This window comes from Centrocercus urophasianus, unplaced genomic scaffold, assembly GCF_019232065.1.
Source record: "Centrocercus urophasianus isolate 14NV4802_14NV808 unplaced genomic scaffold, USGS_Curo_1.0 seq_22, whole genome shotgun sequence".
Classification (NCBI taxonomy): Eukaryota; Metazoa; Chordata; class Aves; order Galliformes; family Phasianidae; genus Centrocercus; species Centrocercus urophasianus.
Genome location: NW_024884778.1, coordinates 17,360,458 through 17,388,183, shown reverse-complemented (window position 1 = coordinate 17,388,183; position 27,726 = coordinate 17,360,458). Strand labels below are relative to the sequence as shown.

Genomic DNA, 27,726 nt, shown 5'->3' with positions numbered 1-27,726 from the left:
ATGGTCATTTTTTCCTCTCTACCTTTATCCTCTATCAGTACTGGTATGAGAGCACCTTACAGACACTTCTGTTTCTCTGAAGTTGGCAAACGCTGTGCCCACATTGAGATGAGACACATAATAGTGGAATGTCTCTCTGTAGGTGAAATCACATTCCTCTTGATTGGGTTTCTGACTTTTGTCATGGTACAAACAACTGCAGTGTACTGACAAGTGCAGAATCCACAGTAAATACACAGGGTGGCAGTAATGCTCATAAAAGCCAGGTAAAACAGTTTTTATTATTTTTTTTTAGGAAGTGTATGTGACTATTTATTTTTCCACTCAACTGACAATAGCTTATAGGGTTTTTTTTTGCTTTTTTTATGCAAATGACAACAATGCTTGAAGTATATTTATTCCTTTTTTCTCCAGGCAGTGGAGGTGGGTGGGGTGAAGAGGACACCCAGCTCTGCTTCATTTTCTTTAGGTGCTTCCACTTCCCCCGATGCAGGAAGTACACAGATTTCTGCCTTGTTTTCAAACTGCTGTACTTTTTGCTTGATACAGGGCCTTAGTTTTACTGTGAAAAATCCAGGTGTGTTAGGCTGAAAATAGAGTGTACACCCCCCGTTCTATGAAGATTTTCTCTGTATGTATTGACTTCCTGAGTTTGCTTCCATCCCCATGCTTGCTGTGCCTCTTGTTTGTGAGAGTTAATGCTTAATTTCTTTTCTGTAGGTGGTAGCAAAAGAAGCCTGGGAGAACCACAGACTGCGGAACGATTCTGTCATTGTGGATATTTTTCATGGTCTTTTCAAATCTACCCTTGTTTGTCCCAAATGCTCCAAGGTTTCTGTGACCTTTGATCCCTTCTGTTACTTAACCCTTCCACTGCCTTTGAAGAGAGATCGTCTCCTGGAAGTTACCCTGGTGTTTGCAGACCCGCAGCGCAGACCTGTCCAGGTGAGGCATGACTAAGGCAGGAATTTCTTTATCCCAGTCTCTTCCTCTTAGGTTTTAAAGAGGGGGTTTAACTTTTCCTGTGGTGAGGTTACCTATGTGATACACTGCTCTGTGAAGGCAGGAATGTGTTTGCATGGTCACGTTTACCTGATATTACCTTGGAAGAATGCAAAGGTGAAGCTTCTCTAAATGAGTAAGGATTTTCAATTTCATACAGATGGGGGAAAAAAAATCTCTCTTTTTTTAAAAAAAAAAAAAACCTGAAAAAAAAAAAAAGGTATGATTTGATTGCTTTTAAAGCCTGCTTTTTTCTGAGATAGGTACTGGTATCTACTTTTCTTTCTCTTTATTTCAAGTGAGCCTGTAGGTGGGCACACACGTAAAGTAGCCTTGTAGTTGCCATGCTTGTGCACAAGATCTGTGACACCCAGAAGCTGTAATGGTGGATAGACATTTACCAGAGGAAAAAGTAAAGCAGCTTTTGAGGTGCTGCTTGGCAGTATTTGTGTATGTTGTGCATTAGAACCTTTGATTTATATAGAGTGTCATCTTGGGGGTAAGGGCTTGGTAGACACAGTGGTGATGTATGCTAAGTTGGTGGTGAATTTTGATTCTGCTTTTTGTACAGCTGTGAAATCAACGAGAGCTGCATTCATCACCAAGGTTTTGTAAAGAGAAGGAACAGAAGAGGGATTCACTGAAGAGATGGGAAACATAAATGAGTAGCATAGGGACTGAAAGCGTAAATTGTGCTTTGAAGAGTTGAGATAAACCAGAGTTGCAGCAGCTGGAGCTCTGCTGGCTGAACTGGCCATGTTCAGTCTCACATCCCCACCTGCTGTCCTCCTGACAGCAACTCTGTGCATTTTGTGATCTCCCAGTTGGGATGCCAGAGGTGTGCACCACTGCCTTTCACCTCTGGTGTGTGACACAGGAGAAAAAGTGTCTCCACTACGTGGGTTGTGCTAAGAGGAAGTGAACTGTAAGCCTGTGATGGCCACAGGTGAGGGTACAGATGGATGGCATAACCAAGAAGATCCTGGTGAATAATAGTGAAACATAACTCCGTGTAGTCAAGGCAAGTGTGCTCCATGTGGCTCCCTCCAAGTGCGTGTGTGCCTTTGAGTCCTTCTCTAAAGCATACGGTTCTGATCCCCAAAGGAGGAAAGGCTGGCTGTGACCTTGAGCAGAACTGGGTATTCCAAGCTGTGTTTTTGTATCCATTTGTGTACACAAGTTTGTTTTGCCTTTGCTAAGCAGTATCTCTCTTTTTAGTACCGGGTTGTGGTGCCAATGATGGGGGCCATCTCAGATCTCTGCGAATCACTCTCCAAACTTTCTGGGGTTCCTGCGGAAAACGTAAGGATAAATGCAGCGTGGTGATATTGATAAATCTTTGCTGTTCTAGAGGCATTTTGATGTCTTAGTTTTTAAATGTATAATGAGCTGAAGGATATATTTCTGTTATTACTCCATGAGAGGTTTGAATGCAATTTTTGACTGAAAAAATATTAAAAAAAAAAAAAAAAAAAAAAGGCATGGAAACCACCTGTTTAACCACCCACCTCCCTCTCTAGTGTTTCTGACAGTGTAATTTCTTAGTAATGTGAGTTGCTCAACCTGTTTTGAGGCCACCTCCCCTTGGATGTCCTTATAATAACAAAGGAATTGGGTGAGCTTTTTATAAAATGAATGGTTTTGTAGGTGATGGGGGAGATTTTCAGGATATCAGTGTAACACTTCAATTTATGTCAATATTTAGTGAGTTATAGATGGAGTGGTCTTTGCCTAAAATGTTAGATTTGAGCCGTTGTTGCCAGCAGACAGACTTGCAGCTGTAGTATCTCATCTCTTCAGTACCTCTGTAAAATCAGTCTGTTACTTGCTTTGTTTTTCTGATCCACCTTAATGAAAGCAGCTGATGAGCTCCTGGTGCTGTTAAGGAAAACAGAGCACTGATGCTACAGGTGCTGAAAATTCTCATGGGGAAAAAAAAACCCAAGTGTTGCTTGAATTTAGCACGCATGAATTTATGTAAATATTTACTACAATCTCTTTGCACCTCTCACTTGCTGTTCCAGATGGTGGTGACAGATGTGTATAACCATCGGTTCCACAAAATCTTCCAGGCAGATGAAGGTTTAAATCACATCATGCCGAAAGACGACATCTTTGTGTGAGTAAAGTGGGAAGATGCCACGATGCAGAGAGTGCTGAGAACCAACGTGGGTGTTACGGCACCCAGCTAACCATGGCAGGGGTTTTGCAAGACCAGTGCTTGCTCTGTCTGTGTCCAGCTGCAGAGGACTTGTTTTGGGGAGCATGGGGGCCTGTGGTGAAGCTGAGGGTTCGGTTGTGCTTGATGTTTCCAGTGCACGTGGTGGATGAGACGACCTGGATCGTCTGGGTGGAGAGCAAAGGTCGTGTTCCTTTATGGTAGCTGGTAAAAGATGGGAAGTACAGCACATGAAATGCAAAGCAGACTTTGGAGTTAGCTGCTGAGCCTGGAGCTTGTGAGGTCTCATGAGATCCCCGTCAGAAGCCCCCTCTTTCTCTTATGAGATAATCCACTGCAAGCTTGCTGTTTGTATGAGAGTGTTGTGCAGTGGTGTCCTTGGGTGCAGTGAGTGGGATGCTGTGACGTGCTGTTTGGTGCTGTTCTGTCCTGCTATCCGTTGTGAACTCGCTGCTGAGGAGTCATGCCAGACTGTTTCTGAAAGTTCTTGTCGGATCATTTGTTTTCTTCAATTGCAGCTGAAGATCAGGCTGGTTAAGGGGCTATGAAGGGCATTTGGTGTCTGTTTGTTGGGATGTTTTAAGGCGTTAAGTTGCAAGCAAACCTTTCTCCATAACTTAAGAATGTAGAAAAGCAAGAAGGATGATGTTACAGAGATCTTTCCTTAAGTCCAGCATGGAGATGCTCCTTGCTGCCCCTCTCCCAGCAGGGTACTCTTCCTTTGAGGAGCTAGGAAATGGCAACAAAGATGTTTTCCTGCGTGTGTAACCTGTTGCATGTTCCTTCTCAGAAAGCTGCTGTGTCTGAGTTCATCTTTGCTCCTGCACTGAACCAGAAGTGTTAGCTCAACTGCAGCCCTGTGTGTTCATTTGCAGTCGCTGTGAGGCCGTGCTGTGAGTCGCTGTGTCCTTGTGTGGAGGCCTGATTGTAAACGAGGCTGTGCTGTGAGTCACAGCAGTGAGCTGACCTGGGTTAAAAATAGCCGTGTGAGGAAGAAGAGAGACAGCAGGAGGAAACCATGCTAATCCTGTTTTTCCATGGAACCCTCTCAAGATGTTTTCAGCAGCCTGGAGTGCCTCTCTTATGGAGGCAGGCTGAGGGAGCTGGGGGTGTGCAGTGTGGAGAGGAGGAGGCTCTGGGGAGACCTCATTGCAGCCTTCAGTGCTTGAGGGAGCTTATAAGCAGGAGGGGGGCTAACTTTTTACATCATCTGATAGTGATAGGACGTAATGGAATGTGTTATCCTTTGGTATAGCTGAGAAATATTTTCTTTCTTTTAAGTCAGTGAGGAAAACTTGAGTGCCTTCTAGAAAGTGTTTTGCTCTTTGGGTTAAAGTCACCTCTAGCTCTGCAGAGAAGGGGTGGAAGAAGAGTTGATTCATATGACTGAAGCACGGCTCTTGTGCCTGCAGAGTCCACAGAGTGCTTGTCATGGAAAAGATCTTGTGCTGAGAGGTGATGTAGTTGGGTGTGTATGCTGTTTGCACTGTATGGCGCGTCTCTTTTCTGCTCCTGAAAGAAAACTCTCTTTGTATTGATTAATGAAGGGCAGCAGCTGCCTTGTATTAGAAAGTATGTGTAGTGCTTTTACAGCTACAGCAGTTTCACCCCAAATTCACAAATTAAAAAGCCAAGGAAGGGGGGGGGGCTAACACTGTTACCGTCCAGTCTTTGTTTTGCACTGTGTTTACAGTGGGTATTGCCACAGAATAAACCCCAAGAAGACTTTCTGTGGTGTTGAATGGGACTGAGAAGGTCACAATTTATATGCCAGCAACTCTGTAGGCTGGCATATAAACTGTAGGCTCTGTTTATTGTGGTAGGAAAACACTGTTTTTTCCCTAAGATTTGTTCAAATCACTGGAGTGCCTCATGGAATAACGTGAGTCACAGGAGAGGTCAGTTTTCTGATATTGCTCCTTCTGTTAGAATCAGATGAGAAATCTGCCCCATTTCAGGACATTGTGCCTGCAGTGCAGCAGAGCTGATGGAGAGGTACGGCCCTCAGCTGAGGAAAGAGGTACTGGAGGGGGAGATCTGCTAATGATGGTACTACTTGCATGGTACGTTCTCAGGTACAAACCATCAGGAGGGTTTGAAGTTGATACATGTAACCCAGAATATGACTTGAGGACCACGAGCTCATTTAAATTAAGGATCTTTTCTGGAATCATAAGGCCTTTTGTATTTAAATGTGTGTAATATTCACCATCTCAGATACTCAACCTATTTCCTCTTATATACTGACCATCTGCTCTTATTTTCTCCTCGTGTTCAGTGGTTTGGCCTCCTGCTGGCATGCTGTAATGAATACATCTAATCATCGTGTTTTAGGTAACTGAAATTAGATGGGAAGTTTCTTTCACTGGAAAGGGCTCAAAAGTACAAGTAACCGAGCAATTCTAGACTGAGTTTAATCAGTACAGCATATTCAGAGATTTCTCAGATGCACATTCTCAAAATTTGTATTTAAAAATTGCAAAATTCTCCGTGAGGTCCCATGGTGGGTTTTAGTCCCTTTGGATTTTGCTGGCTGTTGTCATTCATTTGTTTTTCCTGATCTCCACAGCAAGGAAACAGGGAAGCTGTAATGATCTGAAGTTCATCCCTGCCTCTTACCAGCTTTTAAATCATCCTTTTAACCTCTCAATAGTGTCCTCATCTGAAATGTACTCCACCCTCCCACTTGAAGAAGCAAAACAAGGTTGTGTTAATAGTTGCCTGTGGCTGTTTGCTAGAGCTTGAGACTGCTGGGAAACAGCCTGCAGTGCCTGGGGGAGCTGTGAGGCCCCAGGGTTCCTGTTTCACCAGCAGCTGCCATCCCAGTGGGTGTCCTCATGCCCTGAGGCTCAGTGCTCAGCTGACTGCCCTCTGGGTGGGCAGCAGAGCAGGAGGGGCAGGCTGCTCCTTCTTACAGGACTGTGACATTATGATATTATTTTACCAGTGCTTTTCTTGGTATGGGAACCGAGGCTGTTAGCTGATGCCCTGGTGACTTTTATTTTTTATTTTTTTCTAAGAGAAATAAAGTGTAATGGTTTCTGAAGCTTTAGGGCCTTATGGTAACTTAACTTGGCAGCTTTTGCCTTCTGTCCCATTCTCAGCACCACCTTAAGTTGCCTGAGGATGGAGATGTGTCAGTATCAACATTCAGTCTCCTGCAGTATTTTATCTGGCTTTGCTGAAAGCAGTGGCCAAATCTGGGGCTGCATATGAGAGCAGTATCCCATTGCTTTGACAGACCTCTGGTTTTAGAGGGCTGTGTGCTAGCCAGCCAGTGAGCTGCATGCATCTCCATTTGGAAAGCAGGGAGACATCTCATACATAGATCTGTGCCCCTTGGGCACACTGGGTTTGGGTTGTTTTCCTAAATTAAAAAAAAGGCAGTGCTAATACTGGAATCATTGCTGTCCTGCTTTTGGCAATAGTACGTTTGATTTCTTGCCTTCAGATTTAGGTCCCTGTATGGGTTGCTTTCTGAGCACAGTGTCACTTTCCAGGCAGTGCTGTGCTTAAAGTGTCACTGAGTGGAACTCATGCAGCACGGAGCAGCACTGCAGCTGAGCTGTGCTTTGTTCTCTCACTGCCAATTGCTCGCAGAGGGGAAGGGCCTGCTGGTACAGGCATTTAAATGTAGACCATACTGTTGAAATAATGAATATATGTGAAAGGCCCTGTACAAATATTGAGCTTGCACATCCTAAAAGAGATTTTAGTGTTTTGGTGTTTGGTTTTTTTTTTTCTATTTTCACTTTAGAGGATGGGGAAGACAGGTCAGCTTTGTGACCTTGCAGTGCACCTGGATGTTCTGAGACATGCACAGTGAATGGTCACCTCCTCCCAAAGCAGTGGGAGATGTGGAATTTTGATGCAGGTGGGAGAAGGAGACTCCTTGGGCTCCATTTGGAATTGAAGCTGAGCTTTTGAAATTGAAGCCATTCTTAAAATATCTGTTCTGAATGGCTGTGATGTGCTTTTCCTTCCAGCTGGTCTGTTCCTGGTTTACTCATTCTTTTTGTGTATCACCTATTGTAATAGTAAAAGAGGAAGAAAAGTGAATGTTACCGGACTTCCTGTTTTTTAAGTGATTTTAAGTAACTCATATGGATCCATGTGCAAGAGGACAACAGCACACATGTTTTTCTCCAGAGAACGATGGCTTGGAATTATAATTCTGCAAGCCTTATGCGCTTCTCTTTCTAATCATGGCAGGCTTGGAAGTGAAGTATTGCCCTGCTGCAACATTTGGTAGCATTTAGCAGCAGAGCAGAGGGTAGGGTACGTGCTGAGATAGTGTTTTGTTCTAGATGTAAACTAGGGCCTCTGGCCTGACACGTGGGACAGTGCAGCCAAAGCACAATGGGACTAACCCACTTCTCAGCAGCACTGTAAGTTATTCTCTGGAGGCATGATATTCCCGTGGAAGCTCAGAGAGATCTGTGGCAAATGACCAGGAAGTCACTGTGTAAAGGTGGTCTGCAAATCAATTTGACAAAACGAGCCCGGTGTTTGTGCTGAATGCTCTCCTTCTGCAGGCTAAGCAGGGCGCAGCGTTCAGCACGTCACTGCAATGCTCACTATTTCTTTCCCTTAGGTTCCGTGAAGTCCAGCCCCACTATAGGACCTCCGGCTCCCGCTCCAATCTAACACCCCCACATGTACCATGCTGGTGATGTCACATCACCCAGAGATCCTGCTGGAGCTCGGAGCCGGCCTACAAGGGGTCAGGTAAGTGCCACCCAAAGGCAGCCTGCACAGCCCTTATCTACTCGAGCAGGACTCAGTGTTTCTTCTTAGCTCCTAAGGCCTGAGAAGAAAAATGCTTAGATTCATTAATTGGATGTCTCTGATCTCTTAGCCTGGCTAATGGGGCGTACAGTATAACGTGTGTAATTCACACTGATGGAAGTCTCACAAATTGATTTGCAGGTCACCTTTAACCTATAGAAGTCATATAAAAATATATGTTTGGTTTGCCATGCGTGTATATGTTTGCCTTGTCTTACGGCATGCTTTGTTCTACGTTTAGGTAAGATCATGGTCTTGAAAACCATAGCTGGCTGCAGGCAGGGCAGATTTGTCACCGTGACAAGCACAGCAGCTATTGCACTGAGTTGCATCAGCAAACTGCCTGATGTGACATGTTTGAGATAGGTGAGACTGCAGCAGTTTGATCTAGGAAAGTGATTGGTAGTTGCTTTGAAATATCCTTTCTAAAATGTGCTTCGTTAACTTGGAACTTAACTTTAACTTGGAAAAATGATGCTGGTTGAATTCCCTCATCCTTTTGCTTGTTTTCTCAATTGCTGTTGTTACACCCTGACCTGTGATCCATGCAGTGTTTCCCAGTTGTGTTTGACGTTATTTACATCACAGCATTTTGGAGAGAGTTATGGTTAATATATGCATGCATTAGGTTGGCATCTAGCTGAGACCCTTTCCTGCTAGTAGTGGCCTTTCATATAGTCCTTCTGTAGTTTTTCATGCTCCCCTGCACTTGCTTAACATTAATTTACCGGGAGACAAGTTAGCTGCTTCATTGCTCAGCGTCCCCTTGCTGAGTGGCAGCCAAAGCCTGAAGCAGGATGAAGGCTAGTCAAAGCTGTCCTGCTCTACTGTCACTTAGCTGCTTTCAGGCACTTTGCAGACTTGTCATGAGTTACTAATGCAGCTGGCCAGTGCCTGTCAGTTGTATAGACTGATGCAGCCCTATAGGTTTATAGTATCAGCTCTGCTGGTTCTGAGACATCTCTAGTGCTAGAGTACAAGCTGTTCTGTGATGGAGTAGACAGAGGGCCACTTTCCTAGTCAGGAGTTGTTTTGGGGGATGTTGCAGGCTATTTGTGAGAGATGTATGAGTAATCCTTAGCCTTTTTATCCCATCTGTGCCGTCACAGAGGCAGGGCTTAGTTCAGGACCTGTGTGAGGATGGAGTATTGCTGGGGGCTCCTGTGATCAGCACTGCAGGTGGTGTGAGAGGCAGTCAGAATGGTGAGGAATGTAGGCACCTTGGACATGTTACGTACTCGTCTGCTTTGTGGGAGACCAGCTCAGGGTCTCCTAGAACCTGCAGTTAACTGTAAGTAATACACTGTAACTGAGTTATGTTATGTTACGGTGCTAAGTGAAATAGTTCTCTTTATAGCTGCTTCTCAGGAAACTTCAGAAGGTCTGGTGCTGTTGTTTAGCTGAATAGCACCAACAGCATAGAAAACATCAATGGCTGTTCTTAGTGGACTGTTAGATCCACTTTTTGTCGCTTGTGTTCTTGGAGGGGTATTTTTCTTCATGGCCTCAAGCTGGGAGCAAGGCTTTTGTTTGAGTAGAACGGAACAGAACTGCAACTCTGCAATTTGTTGCCCTCCATCCTCTGCAAAGGTGTGCTGAACAGGGACAGAAACCTGTTTCTTGGCTCTTGCAAGAAAGGAAGTGGCATCCCTAATGTGCAAGAGCTGTTGGTGTGTCACCTGAGTGTCATCTCAGTTATGTGTAGTGACAACTTCCATGAAATCTCTTTTTTTTAGTTTTAAGATGGGTGTGGGACAGGTGACTCACAAAGCTAAAGAGCACTATCACTTGGACATCCTGAGGATAAGTCCTTTGTAATGAATGGTCTTGAAAGCCACGTTGGGAGCAAGAAATGCAGTAAAGTTGGACCACGTGGTTTCTTCTGACTCTCCTATCTGTGAATATCTGGTTTTGCTGTTGCATCCAGCAGCACAAATTGCAGTCAGTCTTCTCACTGCTCTCTGGAGCTGCTTTTCTTCCAGAATGTTCTTGCTGTGTGCACTGCTTTTGGATTTGTCTGTGAGTCCTGGCTGGTTGTGGTGTAAGCTCAGACCTGTAATGGTACAAGAGGCTGAGGGGGAATGTAAGACCACAAGGAACTGAGAAGATTTCTTTCTCCAGGCAGAGCAAACATTGTCTCAGTGATCTAAATGTTCATTTAGCATCTTCTCACTGATCCCATGATCTGATTGAAACATCTGATTGTCAGAATAATGTTTGGAGAGGTGAGCAGTAACACAGATGTGAATTAAGAGCAAAAGGCAGAGGGAAGGTGGCAGTCAAGTTGGTGGCAGGTATGTACCCTGTGCCATTGTGAGCCATGGGAAGCGGGCAGGAAGCAGCTGTGCCTGTGCCAGGAAGGCCAAAGTACAACCTGTATTGTCCTCGGGAGATCCTGGTCGAGAGAACTGTTGGACTGACTTGATATTGGTTCTGCCTGCTGCGCTTCTTGGCAGTAGAAATGAATAACCAGTGGACATACCTGTCTTTCAAACAGATACGAAGTCTGCAAGCCAAGTGAAGATGGCTCAGAGTACATTACTTTCTCTCTTTACTTTCGGGAAAAGGCAGTGAGGCAATCCAGCAGCACTTCAGGGACCATACTCTTTGGTCAGCCACTGCTGATATCTGTGCCAAAGCACAAGCTCACTGTGGATCACTTGTATGGTGTTGTTTTGGAGCGGATCAGGTAAGTCACATCTGTACTTTAGTGCAGAATTCTAGTGTTAGCTTGTTGAATTAGACTGTAACAGGATCACTGCATCCTTTTTGATAGGAAGATTTTTTTTTTTTCCTTGATTTGTTTGTGGAGTACCAACCAGTATTTGCATTGTGCTATAGTGTCTGGAGGCCACAGGGACCTCCTGAAGTGCTGGTTGTCTGGGCTCTGTAAAAGCTGACTGTAAGATAATACTGGTGGTGGGCTCATGGGAAGTTACCTGCTTGGTGCTGCCAACCAGATTAGGAGCAGTGCTTGGGAAATATTGTGGGGGCTCTCACGTGGGCCACCGTAACCTATTTTGGTTTCCTATCTAATGCTTGTAAGACTTGGTGCAAGCACTGAGAACATAGACTTACTGAGCTGTATTTGTTTGACTCTGAGAATCGAGAGTTTTGATGCTGTGTGTGGTGAATTCTGGTTCACTGAGGGGATTGACAGGGTGCAGTTCTTGTGATGTACAGTTCTGCTACAGCTGTGTGATTAAAATGTTCCCTCTGTTTAGTCGCTACGTGAAACTCCCCGTGGCAGAAGAATACTCCACACCTTGCCCAGGCAGAGGAGCGTGCAATGGCTCCAGCAGTGTGGCTGAAGGTAAAGTCTTCTCAGAATGGCTTGGAAGCTTTTGTTATCACGTGGTTTGTGCTGTGTGTAATTGACTTGGGCTCCTGCAGATAGTTTTTAGCACTACGTGATGAGTACATTGCCCTGTGGCATAGGGCTGCCTTTCTATGAAGACAACCAAATGCAGCCTTTGTCAATTCTCTTTTGGGATGTTTATTAGAGTGTGCTATGAGGTAGTGTGATGTGCTAAGCTGTGTTGAGTATATTTCCTCGTGTCTGGCAGGAGGATGTGAACCCTGATGTTTTACCTGGCCTTGGTAAAGGATAAAATACAGCTTCAGATGCAGTCATTAGCAAGCACAGATTTTTTCTTGTGTGTTTCTTGTTTATTTCTAAGTGATCTGTGCACATCATAGCAGTCTTAAGCAAGCAGCTGTCAATGTGAGGTGTCAGTCTAAACTTTTCCCTGAAGGTCATCAATATTGGGCTTGTTTTAAATTTTGCCAGGTGACGTTGAAGAGATGGAGCATCAGGATGGTGGACAGGAATGCAGGGAGAAGCTGGCAGAAGTTGATCCCTGCCACACTGAGGGTTGCATGCAGGTTGAACCAACGAGAGACGTGCAGCCTTGTAAGAAGCAGCATTTCACTTTTAGCCTTGTGAATTTATATGGCACCTCTGAGATAAACTCCATTGTAGAAGGAAAACTCTTGAAACTGAATGGTAATTATTGTCCTGTTACCATTTCTCTTCTTCCTCCTTACACCAACAAATTGGCAACCAAAGTTTTTCTTCTTCTAGCTTTTTCTACACTTGCTATTGACTGGGATTCTGATACACGGAGGCTGCTCTTTGATGAACAGGAGGCACAGGTTGTAGTATGCTCTTTTCATAAGTATTCTGTGTGTAAACTTAGTACAAGGCATAGTACACAGCATGATACTTCAATAGATTACAGTAATAAACAGTTGAAGTTGTTATGTGTGGCCCCCTGCATAGAGTTGGAGTCAACAACATGGGGTGAGTTGGTTGGGACAAGGACTACAGGTTTGTTATTGATCTGCCACCAGCATTCCTGAAAGTAGATACTTTAATTTCTATTTGTGTAGTTCATAATCCACTGAAATTAATAAAAAAAGGGAACCATGCACACAAACCCTCTTCCTTACACTTCCTTACACTTCTAACAGACCACACTTGAACGATTGAGTGGCTTGGAGACAAGAGCTGGCTCACTTGAAAGAATCAACTGTGATTACTCCTCTGGGAGTTGGTAGCTTCTTTGCCCCACTGCCATTTTGGTTTCTGTCAATCATTTAAGTACATTTAGCATATGCCATAATGATTTAGCATTTGTTGAGTATTGTTAGTGTCATGCAGTGTGCTTGAGCAATGCCGTATGTTTGCACAGCTATCTTTTTCTAGGAGTTTCATAATGTAGTCAGAGAGCAGTTCAGGTTCAATGGTCTGTTTGTCACCAGGCTATGCAGATTGATATTTAATTTTCGCTCTAGCTATCGTAGAACTGTGTTGAGTGTTTTTTATCTGCTTTTGTGTGTTTCCAGTCTCTGTCACACCTTCTAAACTTATTTTTGTACTGAGGAAATGCTAATTCTGGTAGATGCTAGTCCTATTTTATGGCTGCTAGAGTGTGAGGAGTTGTAACTTCATCGGGGAGCATGGGGAGAGTGGTAACTGAGGTGGAGAAAGTGCAAAGGACTGTTCACAAAGGAAGGGATGGCTGGAGGCTCGTGGTATTTCTGTGGGCAAAGGGAGCTGGAAACCACCAGCAGTGTGAACTTGGGCACGTTATGTTCACAGTGGCAGGGATTAAAGTCTGTGAATTGAATAAAACATGCATCTCTTTCACTAGGCGTGTGAAAAGCATGCAAGTGTGTTACAACCACAGAAGATGAAGGCAGTGGTAGCCCTTAAAGACTGCATAGAGCTCTTCACTACAATGGAAACTCTCGGTGAACACGACCCTTGGTAGGAGCTTCTTTCTCCCTTTTCACATACTATAAAATGCTGTAACTGCTTGAGCTCGTGATTTGTCCCAGGGTTCTGGTGATTTCTCAGGTCTGTCTTTTAGTCTGTGGGAGATGTCTCTTCTGTGGTCAGTTCACTCAGTAGGCTGTAGACCTGGGCTAATGGAGAGTGGTTTTTTTCCTTGTTTCCTGCTGCCTTTAAAAATGGCACTGTATATGTAGAGATCTATTTTTAATTCCCCACCATACGTCTGTCTTCCAGACAGCGTCGGAAGAAGCATTTGTGGTATCAGTGAAAGCAGGTGGCTACTTTAAAGGTTTTGCACTATTTTCTTTCCAGCTTGTGCCAGTCTTGAGGCACTCTTAGTTTTGCCTAAATCCCCAGTCCAGTAGGATGTTCTACCAACAGAGTGAAAGTAAGTGGTAGCTTGGAAACCTCCAGGGAATTGCATGTTCCACAAGCCAAAAGGGGCTTCTGTGAGGTAGGGACTGAACCACATTACTGACGTATCCTCTGACTTCTTTCAGTTTTCTTGTTTTGTACTTTTTCCTCAGGTATTGCCCTAACTGCAAGAAGCATCAGCAGGCCACAAAGAAGTTTGACTTGTGGTCTTTGCCCAAGATTTTGGTAGTGCATCTGAAACGCTTCTCATACAGCAGATACTGGAGGGATAAACTCGACACTGTTGTGGAATTCCCTATCAGGTAGGATCCTTCCTTTGAGCCAGTCTTCATATGAAGAGCTGGTCAAGAGGAATCTAGTTCTGATGCTTGATGTTTTGTGAGCTCGTTATTAATGCTGTAACTGGGACAGATCTGTCTTATGGCTTTGAGCTACAAGACAGCAGGCATGAATGGGTAATAGCCTCCAGGTGCAGGACATATCAGCAGTTTGCCTGCTGCTCTAATCCCTATTGCTCTGCTACTGGGCAGATGGAGTGGGCCAATATATTACATGTTAGAGTCACTCCTAGGAAGGCCAGGAATGTGCATCAGTTCTGACTCAATCTTTTTTTTTGTTTGTTTGGTTAGTCTTAACATTAATCTGTTCCACACATCTCAAAGAACACCAATTAACAGGCAGGTATTGTTTCTTTTGGAAAAAAAAGATTAAAACGATGGGTTTCCTGCTGAACCAGATGTATACAGAGAATTGAGGAAACTTATTGTGCAGTGTTGTTTGTAGTCCTGAATGCTGCAAAAGTATGAGATGAAAGCCTGCCTCCTCCCCTGCCTTCTGCTTGTCAACATTCTGCAACAGGATGCTGGTGTTCTTTGCTACTTCTCTTTTACTTTTTACTCCACAGGGACATGCTCAGAGTTGGTTTTCATTCAGCACCTCCTTCTCAATTGTTTTGCAGCACCCCACGAGTTTACCAGGACCTGCCTTGTGTGGGACGGCCGATGTTTGGGTCTCTATGCTGATAACTGTTCAACATGAGAGCACAACACGTAGCTTCACCAGCGCTGCGTGCTAACAGAGCTGCACTGATGTGAAAGTGCAGACTGTTGGCATACTGATATTTCTGGATTTCCTTCCAGGGGTTTAAACATGTCCGAGTTTGTCTGTGACCCAAGAGGAAGCTCCTATGTCTACGACCTCATTGCAGTTTCCAATCACTATGGAGCCATGGGAGTAGGCCACTGTGAGTCCCTTTTTTTTTTTTCTGTTCTTTCCTGCAAGGACTTATGCAGGGGGGATGGGAGGAGGGCTCTGTGCACTGTGATTTACAGCAGCCCTCACTAAAAGTTTCTAGTACAGTGTCAAACATGAAACTGTGGAAGGCTAACTCATGGACAGCCTTGCATGGTTGGTTTGAGTTTTGAATGTCACTGGTGCGGTGCTTCCCTGAGCTGCAATTTCTTCTCCCAACAGACACTGCCTATGCAAAGAACAAGGTGAATGGCAAGTGGTACTACTTTGATGACAGCAGTGTATCATTGGCTTCAGAAGACCAAATAGTGGTGAGTACTTGGCCTGAAGCTAATCTGAGTTTGTGCTAAGGGCTGCTCCTTGCTTTGGGCATTGTGTTTCTAGCCAGCCTACGTGGATTATTTCAGTCTTTCAGATTCTTTGTCTTTTTGTTTGGTAGACAAAAGCTGCATATGTGCTGTTTTATCAGCGCCGAAACGATGAGGAACATGTTGCCCCATCTCCTCCCCAAGAAGAGTGTGATGGCATGGATACCAACTAAGCACCGCCTCCAGCACTCGACCACCATGTTAGAGGTCCCTCCTGAAGCCACCTCTGAGGCATCTGAAGTTTTTTCTCTCTTCTGTAGGAGTCGAGCAGAAAATCTAGCACTGAAAGATTTGGTGCTTGGGGTTACAAAACAGCATGGGAAAGCCAGGAATAGGTGCTGAATCTCAGATATTTAGAGGCCAAAAATAATATATATTGGAGCTTTGATAAAGTTCTTTTTAAACTCTGTCTGAGCTGTGTGGCTTGAGGCAAGGGTCAGGGCTGAGCCGGGGCTGTGGGACGTGGGTTAAGGTCTGTAGCTGGGGTTTGGGTAGTATAGCCTGAATCAGAGGTCACAGCTGAGTGTGGTGGGGCCCACGGAGGAGCACAGTGGGTAGGATTCTGTGAATTGATGCAGGGGCTTCCTGTCAACCCTGTGGAGTTGCTGACGGGCTCTGCTTGCGTCAGTGAGGCTTGTGTACCCTTTCTGGAATCTCTCAATTCAAATCTTTATACTTCTGGCTTGTCTGTTGCCACCTCTGCCATTGTACTTTGGTTCCCTTGCTTAAACACCAAAGTTTCTCTTACTTGCGTCCTTTCATTTGTGGATGCACTTGAGACTCTTGTGGGCAGTTCTTACTCAACCTCTGTTAGTGACAGCACAAAGGGGAATGGCTTTAAGAGGGGAGATTTAGGTTCGGTATTTGGAGGGCGGTGAGGAGCTGGCATTGCTGCCCAGGGCTGTGGTGCCCATCCCTGGAGGGGTCCTGGACAGCCCAAGCTGGCGAGGGGAGCAGCCAGCCTACAGAAGGAGTTGGAACCAGATGATCATTCAGGTTCCTTCCAGCCCAAGCTGTTCTATGATTGTAAACGTGAATACCGAATCTGCAAGGTTGGCAATTCTTGTCTAGTGTGTCCTTTTGCCATAGTTACTCTATTTTGCTCCATCCTTCTAATACAACTGGGAAATGCTCTTCCTCTCTTCCGCCTTTACCTGACTGGCTCTGTTTCTTGCAGGAGTTCAGCTTTCCTCTTGTATGAGGATTCCTGTGAGCAGCAGATCAGGTTAGTCCTCAGCGGAGAACTGTTTTTTTCTCATTAAAAAAATCAGAAAAACTTAGTTTTCATCTGGTTTTGAGGGAGATGTTTAGCTCAAGGTGGTAAACCACACTGCAGGGGTCCTCCGTGCAGCCAGGTGCACTGGCAGAACAAAAGGCCAAGAGAAACTACTGTCCCTCCTGTGAGATGTGTGTTTGGAGCTGCTCTGTCCTCTCTGCACAGTTCCTGTGGCTTCATTGCTGACTGTAGCTGTCTTCTCTGACTGCCAGTGTTGACAGTCATCGTTTAACTCTCACCACACCAGCTCAGCTCCCTTTGCTCTGCTCTGAGCAACAAACCCCATAGGAGGTCATCGTGCACCAGTCCCTGGACCTGCGCTGTGCAAAGGCAGAGCCAGCTGCTCTGTCTGTCCTTCTCCAAGCAAAGGGAAGTGGGGTGGGGGGGGGGGCAGCCCCCCATAGCTCCCTGCCAGGGCATGAGAAGAAGGAAGGACTGTCTCTAGGTGGCACATAAGTATTATTACCCCCTTCTGCAGAGTTTTGCTTTTAAAGCGTTGAACGTTGAATTTAGAGATCAGAATTGCTTAGTTGTTTCCGCTGTTCTGGTTTGTGGGTTGTCTCGGATTTTTTTTTACAGCTCTTAGTATTTTATTTCTGTTTTGAGGGGAGTATCCCCAAAGCAGTTTTTAACTGTAGCACTGCACTGAATTATTCTGATTGGCATTTCTTAGGTTACCCTGAAAGAAAACCACATGGGCATTCCAAAATGGGGAGGTGGGAGAGGCAAGAGGAGAGCAAAACAGCTCTATAAAGGCAACTTCCATCTGAAGTTTGTTCTCCTCTTTACCTCCTTTGCTGCACTGACACTGAGAATTCATCAGTGGGGCTCAATCTCTGATGCTCAGATGCTGAGCAGACAATGTTGTACTGCAGAAAGAGCGGCCCAGCTCTTATTCTCTGTCTCAGAGCTGATGGCCTTGGCTGGTGTGAGTCTGCCGTAACACCAGACCTGTTTTTTTGGAGTAGCACTTTGTAAGTGGTTGGATGCGTTGTATGAAGAGGAAAATTAAAGAGTGGTTTGCACTGAAACTGGGTTTTGTTGTGTGTTCATCTGTTGCTAAGTGGCCTGAAGTGCAGGTTGAGCAGCTGCTGGTTGTGGGGATGCCTGGTGCAGCAGGAGCTCTTTCAGCTGGAGAGCGATAAGTGCCATGCAGGGGAGCAGTGCAGTGCTGTCTCAGTCTGAAAGTTTGTTCTCAACGTTTGCTTTTTCTCCACTGCAGTGCTGTGCTGGTCTGTGGTGGTCCTTGCCTTTCTGCAACGTTGGGCAGCCTCAGTTGTGCCTTTCTCATCATCCCTCTGCAGATCTGGGGGAGGCTGCATTCCTTCCGGCCATTTTTGCCCTGTAGTTTCCCTGCTTGCGGCCATACCACTGAAATGGTTGTCCTGCAGCTACTGCAGTTTCCCAAGGCATGCTAAATAAGTACCTTAAGCTGGAAAAGGTCAAGGAAGCAAGTTAAATGCAACAGGCTTGCATGTATTTAGCATGTGCAGGGAATCTGGAGGATTGTCACCAAGCCTGCAGGTCGAGGACAGTTGTGAAGGTGAAAACCTCTTGAAGGGGTGTTGAGGACTGGCTTGAAAAACAAGACCGTGTTCAGAGTATGAAGGAATTGGAGCAAACAACTAGCTGCAAGTTGTGCTGTGTGAGAAAGCTGTTGTGGGAAGTAGGCGTAGTGGGGAACTTGGCGGTTACAGGTTGATGAACATGAGTGATAGCCAATGAGAACGTGGCAAGTGAACTTAGAGGTTATATAGCATGTTGCTCTACCATTAAATGTTGGACTTAGTTGCTAACTCGTGTCGAGTCGTCACTAAGATCCCACAATCCCACTCCCACAAAGGGGGCTTAAAGCTCGTGCTGTGATTGCAGTGTAACAGCTGAAGGGCTTGGTCTTAGAGCCTGAGAGAAGGTTAGAAGAGCCTCAATAGAAAATGGCAGTTACTGAGCTGCACTGTGAAATGCTGACCATCAAAGCATGACGTGAAACCCATCATGGATATCTGTGGCTCCAGGGGAACGAATACGTGGTTGCACATTTCTCTTTTCAGTGAAGCAGGGTGGTGTGCAGTGTTCTGGGAAATGAGGCAGAGAAAGAAATAGGGAAGGAATAAACTAATTGGTGAGAATCACCTTAGGTTGGAGTGAGAATCAAAGAATGCCTTAGGTTGGAGTGAATCTTGAAGGTCATCTAGTTCCAAACACCCTGCCATGGGCAGCGTTGCCACCCACCAGCTCAGGCTGTCCAGGATCCCACCCAGACTTTCCTGGAATGCTTCCAGAGAAGAAGCATCAACAATCTTTCTGGGCAACCTGTTGCAGTGCCTCACCAACATAAAAATAAATAAATAAATAAAGAGGAAGTTGAAGGACAGATTTAAGTTTTATGTAATAAGTTAGTGGCAAAAGCCTGTGCTGATTTCTGCCTTTTGATATGAAAGCAAGAGCTTGGAAAGAAGGGAAAGCAAAGTGGAAGTTTGCTAAGGTGGAGGTGATCAGAGACTGAGCCAGTGCAGGGGCTTGTGGGGAACGTCTCATGCAAGAACGTCATGCACAGGAAATGGAAAATGACTTGAAACACCAGTTGTACTGTCAGTGAAGTAGAGGTATTCAGGAATGAAACCTCTTGAGGAAAGAGCAGGGAACGTCTCGGAGCTAAGATTCCTGGCAGGGGAACAAATAATGTGGAAATGACGGAAGCTCTCAGAGGAGGGTCCTTACCTGTGCTGGGAGGCAGGCATCGCGCTGATCGTGCCTCTCCAGTGCACAGATGTGGTGCTCCCATCCCTGATGCCAGGCATCCTTGGGAACGCGCTGCCAAGTGGCAGTGGAAGAGTTAGAACTGCCAGACGGAAGCAGAGGCAGGTGGGAGCAGCTGGCACACCCTCTCCCACATCAGGATGAACGCTGGTTGTGGTGCTCAGCCTTGCGCTGCTGTTTCTCTCCTTGTGGCTGTGCCACTGGCGCAGCAAATGCTGCAAGGCAGGAACAACCTAGGAGGGGAATATTCTGGCCGTGCCTGGTGGGGCTCAGCTGTGGGGTCACTGCCACCTTGGGATGCTCTTGGGAAAGTCTGGAGTCCCTGAGGGCATGCTGCTTATCATATGCATATCGCATACTGGGGCCTCAAATGACAGTTAAGTAACTGCAGTACTGAATGTGCTGTGTTTCTTTTATTCTTAGCTTTGCTAAATACATTAGACTGTTTTCTTTTCAAATCTTTTTTACAAGAAGAGACAGCATTTTCAAATTCAGAAGATGGAGGTCTGTAGTTCTTCCTTAAACATGCCTTCAAAATGGAGGTCTTTTGCCATAAGCTCTTCTTCTACATCCTCTAAAGCCCACTGATGATCAGTCAGTTCTAAAGCTTCCCATTCCGTCTGCATTGAAATGAAAAAGAGGTGGAGGGGAAAAAAAAAGCAGATTTGAATTGGATTTAGATCAGATACACCTGTCTTATCAAGTTTGCTTCAGTGTGCTGTAGAGCTGCCAAACCTGGGGCAACTTGTATTATACCTCATCAGTTATCACCTCTAATTTTAGGAACAGGAAGCCAGAATGCCTCCCTTGGTTGACATGGGGAAAGCAAAAGGGAATGCAGGTGAAAATACTGTACCTTAAATGCTTTGTTGGTATCTGCTGGCATGGCCATTGCTGCCCCTGTCATTTGTTCTTGCATCACCCTGGACTGATCTGCAGCTACAAAAAGAGAAATGAGAGGTTTATTTTTATTTGCTTCACTAAGCAGTGCTTGGAGCACAGAGCCTCTGGGCTGCACTAGAAAGTTGGAGAACTCACCTCCTCCCTTCTCCCCCTGAAACAAAACATTAACTTGGCCATGTGAGTTCTCACGAGACATCCTGTCCCTGTTCCTTACATCTTAGCTAAATTTACTTAAAATATGCAGGCAGATGGAGGAAAATATGGTCCTTTACATTCCCCATCACCATCTTGCCTTGAATGTAACATTAACTACTGCAGCCTTTGTTAAAACTGATCCTTGCCAGCAATAAATCGAAGCCAAGATCAGAAGTTTCTACTTTCCAATTTGATGAGGAGGAAAGCATGGGTTAATTACCACAGAGGTTTACAAACAGTTAGCTAACAGCTGGTGCAGGAGAGATGAGTAATTGCTCCAGGTGATGGCAAACCTGGCTAGTGGAAAGTAATTTCAAGGAAGTGAGAGAGGCTTTTTGGTTGGAAATGTAGAAATGCTTCCACAGCAAGTCATTTAATGAAAGGAGAAGCCAGTTCCTCCCCAGAAGTGACAGGACTTACCATTATCTTGACCCAAAATGAGAGTATAAATGCTTCTGAGTCCAAACACGTTCAAGAAGTACCAGGAAGCAGAGCTCACCCTGGAAAATCAGAATAAGCATTTCTGACTTCAGTTTAAAGATGCCTGTGTGTGACAGACGTTGCTTGTGACTTGACTTCACAAGCATGCACAGGCTATTCAAGGGTTTTTAAGACTTTCAGAATATTCCAAATGTTCACCTTTGAGTGTGGAGAACACACTTACCAGGATGCATCTAAAGTGAGCAGTTCAATTCCCTGCTGCAACATTGGTTTGAAACGCAGTGTCAGAGGAAACGGGACCTTTGCTGAAGGACAAAATGAAACCCAGTTTCACAAGGTAACACAGCATACTTGCAGAGGAGATTGCAAAGCCAGTAGATGTTTCTTTCATTAGATCTAGTGCAGTCTGAAGGTAATGCATAAAATAACAATGCACACTTTTGAAAAAGCAGTCATTCTAATTTTTATTTTAAAATGAAACCTTTTAAAACCATCACAGCCAAACTATCATAGCTGTTGTTTCAGTGAAGGGAAATGTCTTTTGTTAAGGAGACAGTTACTGCATAAGCAACAAGGAAAACAACCCACAAAGCTGTGCATTTAAGGGAGCCTGCTTGATTTGCAAACTCTGCATGACACAGTAACTGACTGCTGGACAAGAGGAAAATCCCCTCCATCAATTTGAAGTCTAAGCAGTTTTAATAAATAACTCTTTTCACCACTGGACCTGTTCCCAGTAGAAGCTGTTTTGTTTGTCATCACGTCCAGTTCTCTGAGAATAACCTTCCCTCCTTTGCTTTGGGACGAGCCAATCACTGTGCTTCATCCAGCAAGCCAGATTCACCCTGCTTCCAGGTATGGGATCAGATTCCTCTAGAGGTCCTCACCCACCATGGCCAGACCCTCAGGCTGTTATTCCACACTCTTACTTGTGACAAACCCTGAGAATGTCATGTTGATCCAACCGCCGATGAGGATCATAGGCAGCACGTTGGTTACATTCCCTTTCATCATGTCTGTCAACATGGTAGGATCTGCAAATCAAACACAGAACATCACATAGCAGGGCAGACAGGAGATAATACTTCCACCAAGGTGAGGTGCCTCAAATACAAAACTGAATGAGAGCTAACAGTTCTACCCTGCTATCTACCTGGATCTATTAGTTTCTACTGTCAGTCATCAAATATTTTGCAAGATAAGATGAGCAGCTGTTGTGGCAGCAGCTGCTGCTGAAAGCATCTTTTGTTTTCTGCTGCATATGTCCCATCCCAGTCTGGGATGCTCTCTGTGAGGCTGCTTACCTAAAAAAGTGATAGTGAATAATTCAGCCAATTTGCTATCGATGTCTTTGGAGCCAATAACGAGTTATGCATTTAGAGATGGTCCTGCTGGAGCTGGTGCAGAAAAAAGACAGCAGGACTCCCATTTCTGGCCGTACTGAGAGGCTTGTCTCACGAGACCACGATGCTGAAGCGACCCAACACATTGCTACCTCCCCTCTCCTCTGCCCTCCAGCCTCAGCTCATTTCCCACCTCTGCCCTCACATTCACTGAACTCTTTGCCAAGGTGGTTCTCCTTGCTACCTCTGCAGAAAAAGACATCTTTTCCCTCCCGCCTGTGTTCACCACGGCGTAACACACCTGTCATTGGTGAAGGAGGCACCACCTTTCTTTTCGTTTTCTTAAAAAATCCATCTTCTGGGTTATTAAAATAGTATTTCCGGGTCAGGAAAGACTGAAAACAAAAAGAGACAATGCCAGCATCGTGAGCAATGAAGGACAGCAATATTTCTTTCTCATTTAAACACTTCAGGAGCTATCTGATGACCTTTTTGTCAGCTACTTCACTATCTGGATGCCCTGAAGCTCATTACTTTGATGTTTCCCCAAGTACCAACTTTCTGTCTTGCCAAAATTCCTGAAATAATCCTACAAGTTCTCTTAAGAAAATCCACCTTTCACACTTCGTGCAAAGCTCCTGTTGGCTCTGCACCGACACCAGACAGTTCCACTCCCCCACCCCGACTTACAGCTTTTACAATACACGGATTAGGCAGCAACTGAGCAAATGCGAGCAGCCGACTGCCTCATTCTCCTGAGCTCTCAATCCCTGCGGGTTTACCGGCAGCTGTTCAGCGCGGCGCTTTGGAGGCAGGTTTCACTTCAGCACGCCAAGCCAGGAGGCACACCAGGGAGGGGGCAGCGAGGTCCCTGTGCCCAACCCCATCTCGGGGCTGCACTCCCACTGTGAGACTCGAGCTGCCCACGCACCTCCGTACCTGCTTCGGGATGTATTTTCCATTCTCCCGCAGGACCCTGCTGCGAATCAGGACTTGGCTGCAAAAGAGAGGGGCGGTGTGAGCGGCGGCGGCGGCACCCGTGGGGCCGGGAGGGCTTCGGGGCCGGGGCCTGACCTGTCCGACACCTGCTCCTGCGTGAGGCGCTTGTCGCTCTGCAGCAGGATGGAGACGTAGTGGCGGATCATGCCCACGAAGAAGGTGATGAAGACGATGGGCAGCACCACCCACAGACGGATGTTGGAATCCAGCAGCAGCTCGGGCTCGCTCATCGTGACTCCGTTCCCGATCCGATCCCGGCCTCGGTCCTGACCCGGCTCCCGCTCGGGCTCCGGCCCCTTCCGGGCCGCCCTAGGCCCCGGCTCCGCTTCCGCTTCCGGTGTGCGCCGGAAGGACGTCACCGCGCGCCAAAGGCGGGAAGCTCGAGCTCCAGTAGCGCCGGTGCCGCCTGAGGAGCGGCGGCGGGAGCGAGGTGGGCTGTGAGCAGACGGTTTTCTTCTTCAACGGTAACCTGCGAAGGTGAGTCGAGAGCGGTTTCTTTGTCCTAAACGCTGCCGCCTACCCGGAGGGGACGAGTCGGAGGGGTTCGTGCTGAGAGCTTCCGCGAAGTCAAAGCGTGGTGTGACAGCTCTGACATCTCAGCACTGGGCAGTGGAACAGAGCGGGGTGATGCTGCTCAGCCGGGCCATCCGTCTGCCTCTGAGAAACGTATTCTTAGGTCGTTTCCCTTCACTGTTCGCTGCTTCATTCTAGAGTTGTTACAAAACAAAAAACCAACAAACAACAACAAACTAAAACAACAAAAAAGCCCTCATCTCAAACTGAATTAAAATCACAACTCCTAAACTCACTTGACCTTTTCCCCCGTTCTTACAGGCAGCGACAAAGGATTTGTTATCATGGTTTCGAAAAGGAAGTTGTCTAAAATTGATGTTTCTGAAGAGAGCTCCAAGACAGACCTGCAGAGTAGGTGCTCAGGTACCCCGTGGTGAAGGGAACCCTCTGGTAGTGGCAGCAGCTGTTGTAATGATGGCTTTGGCAACATCAGCAGCTGCTCATTAGTAACACTACTGATCTTTAACAGTATTATTTTTATAAATCACAATAAAATAACAACACTAAAAGCAGTACCGTGCACCATATCTTTTCTCAGTCCTTGTACCTTTGGTCAGTGTTAACCTGCTGGAGCTTCAGTGCCTTTGGAGTGCATGGATCAATCCCATTTGTTCAAAATGGATATCTCTAAAACCAAAGCAGCCTCTTTATGTGGCTGAAAGGAAAATGTTTTGCTTTAGTAGGTGGATGGAATACCCACGTCTCAAATGTGGTGGGTAAACCCAGGTTAAATCTGTGCTTTTCAGGGCAGAGAAAGTATGTGCTCCATTCCCTTGTCAGCAGATATGTCTTCCTTGAGAGTAAGGCAGTGAAAGTGCCTGTGGTTGTGGAGCACTAAAAGGGGAGAGCCAGAAGTGTTCCCTTGTGGTTTTGTGCTCAGGGGTGGCTGCTTCCCAGAACTGCATTGGAGTTTGGGTTAGCTAACAGCTGCTGTCAAATACAGCCTCACAGCACTGCTGTTGATCTGGTTCTGTAAGCACATTCTTGTGTTACACTGTTAAGGTTAATTGAAGGGTAACTTTTGTGAAGGTTAATTTTAAATTAATTGTTTTTATGAAAGATTCGGGCTTCTCCTTTTTGCACAGCAATTTGATGTAGGTTGCCTTGTTTTCTCAGAAACAAAGAAGCCACGGGTTTCTGATAAGAGGACTCCTGCCCAAAGTGGATTGGAGAATGAGGGAGTATTTGAAGAGCTCCTGAGAACATCAGGAATCATACTGAAAGCTGGGGAAGGACAGAATGAAATAGGTACCTGCCCACTTGTGTGTGAAAACCTGCAAAGTTGACTGTTATAAGGCAAAGATGCGTGTTAGTTTTGGAGGAAAAAACACTCCGGACAGCTTTTTCCCAATTTTGGGGAAACTTTCATCTGGCCTCTTATTTGCTTTATACTTTGTGAATCAAGTAGTTCCTGCCTGAATGTATCATCCAAACTCATTACAGTAGATTTTTAAGCGTGTACGTGGCAAGCCAAAAGACTTTTGAGAGACGGTTAGAGGTAGATGCAATCTAACCTCATTCCATTTATGATTACAGTATTTTTCTATTAGTCAGACCAAGATGGATGAAATAACTATTGCTTCATTGAGTTACAGAGCCGAGAGCTCTGAAGCAGGAAAACAAACTCTGTAGTTCATACAAGGCCTTCAGCAAATGGAGGAAACGTGCTGGATAAAGCTGCTTCACCTTTGTCATAGTTTAAGCAGCTGAAAGTTGAATGGCACAGCCCCACACAGGGCTCTCCATGTTCCACCTCTATGATACAAGGAAACTGTGTTGGCCCTGTTGCTGCAGTGTGGTTTGGGCAGGAGAAGGCTTCTTTGGGACGGCAGGGATGCTGGGGTTGCTCATTTGCATGACGTTACACAGCACATCATGTGAATGGGCTTTGCTTGTGGTTATGGAATTGCTTCTGCTGGCAGCTGGCTACTCTGGCAAGTTAGGCAAAGGGTCCTTTGTGTTGCACATCTGGTAAGGATTGTGTTGCACTCTCGAGGACAAAAAGAAAACAAACCTGGGGAATTCTTCCTCCTCTTCTTGATCCCTTGTTCAGTCTCGAATAGGTTTGTCTTTATCTACCAAAAAACAGCAGGAATTTGTCCATCGAGGCTTTTTATGCTACTGGCTGCCTGCAGCTCAGGGTGGAGAGAGCACAAGTGGTGACAGTGCCCAGGGTTTTGCTAAGTGGAGCTCTTGATAGAGCAAGTGCCAAAATAACGCGGGACGGTCCTGAGAGCTCGTGTCTCATGTAGTCGTTCTGATGTCATGTGGCTCCAACGTGTCAGTGCCTTTCTTCTCTTTTGAAACCTCCCCTCAGCTGTGGATCAAACGGCTTTCCAGAAGAAGCTCCGCGTGGCCCTGGAGAAGCACCCATCGTACCCAGGTGTAAGTAACTGACTGAGCTGTGGCAGGAGCCAGATTGAAAGTGCAGCCCAGATTCCTTAATCCTCTCAGTGCTTTCATCCCAGCATTTTGGTCTCATTGTTCTTCTGAACGCTCGGGAGTGAAGCGATGACCAGCCGGTGTGTCTTACCACTGAGATTGCTTTTGCACAATTCCAAATGCAAGTGCTGCATTTCCACTGCCATGCCCTATCAAAGTAATTCACTGGCAATATTGCTCAATAGAAACAGACTCTGAAGTGAGCAAAATCTCTACCTTAGCTTTCTAGTGAAGGCTGTGCTTGGTTTTCTATTAACTGGGAGCTGACAACATGAAAGCTGCCACAATGTGATGCTCCTCTCCAGCTAACAAACCTGGAGGAAACTCCCGAGGCCAACAATTTGAATCCTGCAGATGTTTTTGGATGTAGCTCTTGTCACATTGAATGTTGCTGTTCTTGCCGAACAGAGAGTTGAGGAAAGCCCTTTTAAGTCAAAGTGAAACATGAGACTTGTTTTGTAGAGCAACTAATGTTTCCTTTGCGTTTAAAATAGAATTTATCTAGCATTCCTTCTGTCGCAATTTCTGTCTCTGGCTATGCAGGGTAGGAAACCCTGCTGGTTTCATCACTTGCTCACAAAGAGCATCCTATAGGACAGCAGCTGATTGAAATTATCCACTTCTTGATAAGTCAATCTGCTTTCCAGGTTGTGAAGCAGTTTATCGGTGGATTGGAATCTCACATTAAGGACAGAAGTCAGTTCAAGAACTGCCTCTTGCCATGCACTCCTGCACGGACTGAGGGGTCAAGGTTAGGAAAATGTACTTTTGTCCTCCCCTTTGGTCAGAGCTGGTCAGTACTTAATGCCTTATAGCACTGAGCTGAGTGGAGGGAAAAGCCACAGCTCTGGCTGATGCATGACAAGACCTGTGTCTTGTGCAGCACTGGCCAGTGTAATGCAGTTCCCTACTAAAAGCAGTAATTGTGAAGTGGTAAGTCACAGAACTTACAAGCTGCCCGTGGGATGAGCTGAGTCCCCTGGCATTTAACTGCAAGATCCAATTATTTCACTATTCCAAAGCTTTCCATTGCTGTTGTTCTTGGCCAAAATACACTGAACTAACAGTGCTTTCAGCACTGTACCTGAGTCTTCAGGTTCATTCTGAAGAAGCAGACCCTGTCATCTTTTGGGTTGAGTCTTTTCCCCTTTCTAATATGCGTGGGAAACCTTTCTCACACCCAACTGCTGGCTTTATGGCAGCTGAAGCCTTCAGTTTGTTGTGATGCTGGGTTAGGAACATCCAGCCAGCACATAACTTTTATTTTTTTAATGGAATGCCTTTAGATTTCTAAACTTTCCTGTTCTAAAACATTGGAAATTCTTCCACAGCAAAGGTAATGATGAGATGGTTAGGATTGGAATTTGTTAAAACCTGGCAACTGATTTTCATTTTGCACTTCTAAAAGAATTCTGGCCTTAGAAGTCCTGAAAATGTATTTTCCTGGCAATGATTGAGTAAGGAGTATATACCCTAACGTACCATCTCTTTGGTTTGGGGGTGCTTTTGTGAGAGAGAGAGATAGATATATA

General features: G+C 45.6%; 3 protein-coding genes across 3 annotated transcripts in view; 2 read left to right on the top strand and 1 right to left on the bottom strand.

Moving 5' to 3' along the window:
- USP4 (ubiquitin specific peptidase 4) overlaps positions 1-18,334 on the top strand; it is a 32,314-nt gene extending 13,980 nt beyond the window's left edge. The window contains exons 11-22 of the mRNA XM_042823191.1: positions 721-945; positions 2,221-2,304; positions 3,027-3,121; positions 10,467-10,658; positions 11,194-11,282; positions 11,760-11,975; positions 12,054-12,124; positions 13,126-13,241; positions 13,796-13,945; positions 14,783-14,886; positions 15,117-15,205; positions 15,334-18,334. Of these exons, the coding sequence (XP_042679125.1) occupies positions 721-945; positions 2,221-2,304; positions 3,027-3,121; positions 10,467-10,658; positions 11,194-11,282; positions 11,760-11,975; positions 12,054-12,124; positions 13,126-13,241; positions 13,796-13,945; positions 14,783-14,886; positions 15,117-15,205; positions 15,334-15,435 (1,533 nt within the window). The 3' untranslated portion in view covers positions 15,436-18,334. The remainder of the gene's footprint in view (positions 1-720; positions 946-2,220; positions 2,305-3,026; positions 3,122-10,466; positions 10,659-11,193; positions 11,283-11,759; positions 11,976-12,053; positions 12,125-13,125; positions 13,242-13,795; positions 13,946-14,782; positions 14,887-15,116; positions 15,206-15,333) is intronic.
- Positions 18,335-19,692: 1,358 nt separating this feature from the next.
- EMC3 (ER membrane protein complex subunit 3) lies at positions 19,693-23,496 on the bottom strand. Its single transcript, XM_042823192.1, has 8 exons — positions 23,255-23,496; positions 23,120-23,177; positions 22,482-22,575; positions 21,767-21,871; positions 21,061-21,142; positions 20,817-20,896; positions 20,155-20,237; positions 19,693-19,918 (listed from the first exon to the last, which is right to left on the bottom strand). The coding sequence occupies exons 1-8, from the start codon at positions 23,407-23,409 to the stop codon at positions 19,790-19,792; spliced, it is 786 nt and encodes a 261-aa protein (XP_042679126.1). The 5' UTR covers positions 23,410-23,496; the 3' UTR covers positions 19,693-19,789.
- A 70-nt stretch (positions 23,497-23,566) lies between these two features.
- The window catches only part of FANCD2 (FA complementation group D2), a 44,668-nt gene continuing 40,508 nt past the window's right edge, over positions 23,567-27,726 (top strand). The window contains exons 1-5 of the mRNA XM_042823851.1: positions 23,567-23,656; positions 24,014-24,103; positions 24,869-25,000; positions 26,070-26,137; positions 26,842-26,945. Of these exons, the coding sequence (XP_042679785.1) occupies positions 24,037-24,103; positions 24,869-25,000; positions 26,070-26,137; positions 26,842-26,945 (371 nt within the window). The 5' untranslated portion in view covers positions 23,567-23,656; positions 24,014-24,036. The remainder of the gene's footprint in view (positions 23,657-24,013; positions 24,104-24,868; positions 25,001-26,069; positions 26,138-26,841; positions 26,946-27,726) is intronic.

Excerpts from the sequence above, each read along its gene's own strand:
- EMC3 (XM_042823192.1), bottom strand. The coding sequence starts at position 23,409 with ATGAGCGAGCCCGAGCTGCTGCTGGATTCCAACATCCGTCTGTGGGTG. Across the intron at positions 21,872-22,481 it reads GCCTCCTTCACCAATGACAG|ATCCTACCATGTTGACAGAC; the intron begins GTGTGTTACGCC and ends TTTGATTTGCAG. Across the intron at positions 20,897-21,060 it reads CTCACTTTAGATGCATCCTG|GGTGAGCTCTGCTTCCTGGT; the intron begins GTAAGTGTGTTC and ends CTGATTTTCCAG.